Source organism: Simochromis diagramma, unplaced genomic scaffold, assembly GCF_900408965.1.
Source record: "Simochromis diagramma unplaced genomic scaffold, fSimDia1.1 OVJJ01000816.1, whole genome shotgun sequence".
Classification (NCBI taxonomy): Eukaryota; Metazoa; Chordata; class Actinopteri; order Cichliformes; family Cichlidae; genus Simochromis; species Simochromis diagramma.
In genome coordinates, this window is record NW_024386908.1 from 10396390 (window position 1) to 10400671 (window position 4282).

Genomic DNA, 4282 nt, shown 5'->3' on the forward strand with positions numbered 1-4282 from the left:
AGAAAACCCCAGATTCTTTGCAACTGTCTGTAAAAAGAAAAACAATGAATTAAACTCTGTTTTTTCACTGTACCTGCAGTAAACCTTACCGCATGTGTTGACACAGCTAACTCGGTTAAAAGCAGAGTACAATGGCGAAGAGGCCTGATCTATTCTTAGAGTATGATTGTCTGCATTGGCTAGCCCCAGTAAAGGCTTTAGGTTTCTCATAAACAGCATATTTATTACTGAGAGAATCTCTTTAGCTATAATGAATTGATGTAATTGCTTAGGTTATATAGCTACTGGCTTCACCAACATAGAAGAATTGGCAAGCTTTCGAATGTCCTTTTTATGAGAACTTATAATAATGTCAATATTTGTTACTAATATATCAGCTTGTGAATTTTTCCAATTATTCCAATTGGGAAAAATGATAACATTTCAAATGCTGATCTCTAGACAATACCATTAAGGCAATGCTACGGATTTATTATTACACTTTCCTTGTGTTGTCAGTGTCAGGGGAGGTGATATTTAATGCTTGGTCTCTTGCCAGCACATTCTTGGGACCAGACGTTATATCTGCTGTCCACTCGCCATCAACCCCACATAAAAAGCTGCCCATTGTCTTCAGCAGCTGCTGTTTGACTCTCTTCACCTCCACAGACGCTCATTTACAGGTAAAAGAACAGATGCTATATTGTGTGTTTTACCTAGTTAAGGTTTCTCAGAATATTGCCAGAGTGACTAACAAGAAGGTACTAATATAATTTTAATTTTCTTACAAGATTAGAGCAGAAAATATAAAAAATAAATAGATTTTGTAGACAATAAGACAGTGCTTAGCCAGTGTTGTTTTGGTTAAAGCTGTACAATATAGTAATTTGTACATACTTGTACATAAATGCTGTCAACCTAACAAAGAGCTGATCTTAAAAATCTGTGTGCAACTGCTGCTGTCTGGCTTCGCTTTTTTTGTCAGAACAAATGTTGTAGCTGATGTATTCGCTTAACAAATGTGCTGAGCTGTCATTAGTTAAACTGTAAAAAATACAGAACGAAAAAATTAATATTTGGGATGACGATCAACATGATGGAGTAAATACATGGTTAATTTTCAGTGTAGTTTAATGGGATGACATATTACACCAAAACATCACTAATACTAATAATAATAAACTTTCTTTTCTTCCATGTGTTTGTTTCTGCTCAAGAAGTTGAAGTGAGGTAAGAAAATTCCTTTTATGCCTGCTGTATGGTTCATATTTGTGAAAATGTTTTTTAAGGGAAAGTTGTGCTCGCTTCCTAAAAGGATAAGAATAGATAATGCACTCATGTAAACCTGCCGTTGCCTTTAAGATCATCGTCCTCATGTGTTCCTGCTTGCTGTTTCAGGAGCACGACAGATCCAGAACGATGAATCCCAGAGGGGAAAAGGTGAGCCAGCTATATTCCACAGTGTTAATCCTCCATGCATGGACAGGGGACACATTGTCCTTGCACACATGGCAAAGATGTGGCAGTGGTTATCTGTCAGAATTGTTATCTGCATCCCTGAGAGCTTTCCCCTTGACTTCATCCTAATAATAAAGCGTTATCTTTTTATGTGTGACTGCAGTAAGTGGAGTCAAGTTTGACACTCGCAGGTCTTTCCATACAATGTGCAATGTTTAATTTTAGTTGAAAGATACAGTGTACTTTGTTAGCCTTTTATTTACTGTACTGGACACTGTAAATATCACCTTACAGACCTAAATAATCAATATTTGATTTAGAATCACTGAGCTGATTGTGCTTTGGCTTTCTCCACAGCCGAAGTCGAAGATTTCGGCTTCTCGCAAGCTCTCCCTCAAAGTGAGTTGCCTTTACACACCTTTTTTTGTTTGCTATATATCCCCATGACAACAAAACTTCATATTAATTTAATACTATTTTATATAAGAACAATATGACGAGCCATGCACATGCTGCAAGTTTCATTAACTCTTGGTGCACACCTGACTCACTGCCATATAACATAATACATACTGTTTATGAACACCAACATAAATTATCATTTTTGTCACGGTCAGACTAAAACTTCCTCGTCCTGTGATTGATACCCATTTGTGTCCAATCAGATGCTGCTCCTCACAAGAGCCTGTGAGGATTTGGAGAAGGAGAGGCAAGAGAGGGAGGAGGAGAAAGTACGCTATTTAGGAGAAAAGTTGCCTCCGTTGCAACTGTCTGGAAAGTCCCTGCAAGAACTACAAGTATGCTCTCTAAAGCCACAAAAGACCAGCTTTTGTAAAGCCGGAAATATAATAATATTAATGTTATCAATATCTGATCTTTTAGGAACTGTGCAAGCAGCTTCATACAAAAATTGATATTGTGGATGAGGAGAGATATGACTGTGAATCCAAAGTGAGCAAGCATAACAAAGATGTAAGTCTCTTTTATCCTCCAGACCTCTGCATATCCTTTGTATCTGTAAAATGTCTGCATTGAAATCGGGGGCTAAATTCTCTATTAACTGTATATTTAGGTCAAACCAAAACAGGCCGGCCAATATAACAGAAAGACATTCCTCAAATATTATTGCAGCACTTTTACACTATGTACTCTCCTAAAACACTAAAGAATAAGGAGACAAAGTGAGCTTTTTCTTCCTGTTTCTGTTTTTTTTTCATACATTTTGCGTCATAATGCTTTAGATCCACGAGCTGAAGCTGAAGGTACAGGACCTTGGGGGCAAGTTCAAAAAGCCTGCCCTGCGAAAAGTGAGGGTGTCAGCAGACGAGATGATGAGAGCCCTCCTGGGCTCCAAACACAAAGGTTCAATGGACCTCAGAGCCAACCTCAAGTCTGTGAAGAAAGAGGATGTGAAACAGGACAAGGTACCAGAATCACCACTCTCACATCTTGGCTCCTAATCTCTTGTGTTTCTCAGTATCAAAACATTTTTTCTAATTTTTATTGATTTTTTCCCGGTTCTCTTCATTCTCAGGTGCTTACCAGTGAAGTAGGCGACTGGCGTAAGAATGTGGAGGCCATGTCAGGTATGGAGGGCCGTAAGAAGATGTTCGACACAGGCGGCGGAGCACAGTGAGATCACCTCTGAAAGCAGGAAAAGTTAAGCTGTCTAGACAGAAAAAGTGGAATACCTAATGGGAGACAAATTGACCCGAAAGCTGCTGGAGTTTAGTTTGAGGTAAAAGCAAGTATAAATCCCACCTGTGCTGCATTTTACCTGATAGTCACTCAGTTTAACGACTCAATGCACTTAAAGTGTAAAATAAAAGTGTAGAAGCCCATGTTTTGTTTTGTTTTTGTTACCAAAGAATATTTTGTTTTGTTATGTCACCTTAAGACAATTAAAGAGGATTTAAATGAACACATATTGTTTCCATCGGTGATGTTCCATATCTGTACTTGACTTTATCGTGTTTCATTTTATTGGCACCAGAAGGATTATGTGTGGCACGTCAAAGGACGGCAAGCAGCTTGGCTGTTGATGGATTTAAAAAGAAAGATGAAAAGTGAAGGGAGGGGGAACAACAGGTGGCAGTTGCATTCTGTGTATCTGTTTCAGTGTTTTAAATAGACCTTGTGTGAAAGCAAAAGATTGTGTTTAAAGTAAACTCAAAGCAAATGAATAAAAAATGTAAAAAAAAAAGGCTCCTTTTTTAAAATAGTTTTTTCAACTTGGAAATAATTTTGCTTTCGACATACAGTAGCATTTAATGATTTGAAAAAGCAAGTTTAACAGGGATTCATTATGACAAGTAACATTTAAAGCAGTTTAATGGCAGAAGTAAAACAAAGAGGCTTTTCCAGCACATGTTCCACCTTAGACTTTGACAGAGTATATTCAGCCATGATGTCATCTTCTATAAATCAAAGCTCCAGAAAGCTTCAGAAGCCCACTAACACTGTCATCCTAGACATTTCATGCATTCATGCACTGCTTCTTTGTTTGACTGGGTTGTCTGGTTGCTGAAAGCCAGACATTGTTATCTGAGGCGTGACAGTAACACCAGTAATAGCTTCATGACTTCTGGAAGTGGTGAGTCTGTTTTTATACTTTTATGGACTAGAAACATCTGTGTGTGTTTTAAATAAAGCTGATAGGGCTGCACGCAGCATATCAGTGTTGCGTGTAAAGGACAGCTGACACTTTATGTTGTTAAAGAGCTGTTTTATAATGGTTTCTACATTTAAACCAATCTTATAAAATGAAAACAAATCAACAAACAAAACGAACAGGCTTAAATTCTCTGTATATGTAAAGGAACAGATAGTGCCTATTTTCATATAC

At 37.7% G+C, this 4282-nt stretch overlaps 1 protein-coding gene across 2 annotated transcripts; it reads left to right on the forward strand.

The window, feature by feature from the left end:
* Window positions 1-552: 552 nt before the first annotated feature.
* Window positions 553-3362, forward strand: LOC120736117 (troponin I, slow skeletal muscle-like). Of its 2 annotated transcripts, none has more exons than XM_040036096.1 (8): window positions 553-662; window positions 1197-1209; window positions 1378-1419; window positions 1795-1836; window positions 2103-2234; window positions 2320-2409; window positions 2679-2861; window positions 2972-3362. In XM_040036096.1, exons 3-8 carry the CDS (start codon window positions 1399-1401, stop codon window positions 3071-3073), a joined length of 570 nt encoding a protein of 189 aa, XP_039892030.1. In that variant the 5' UTR covers window positions 553-662; window positions 1197-1209; window positions 1378-1398; the 3' UTR covers window positions 3074-3362. The 2 variants fall into 2 exon arrangements, with proteins under 2 accessions (XP_039892030.1, XP_039892031.1); XM_040036097.1 differs by having other exon boundaries at window positions 595-662; window positions 1200-1209.
* Window positions 3363-4282: the final 920 nt, after the last annotated feature.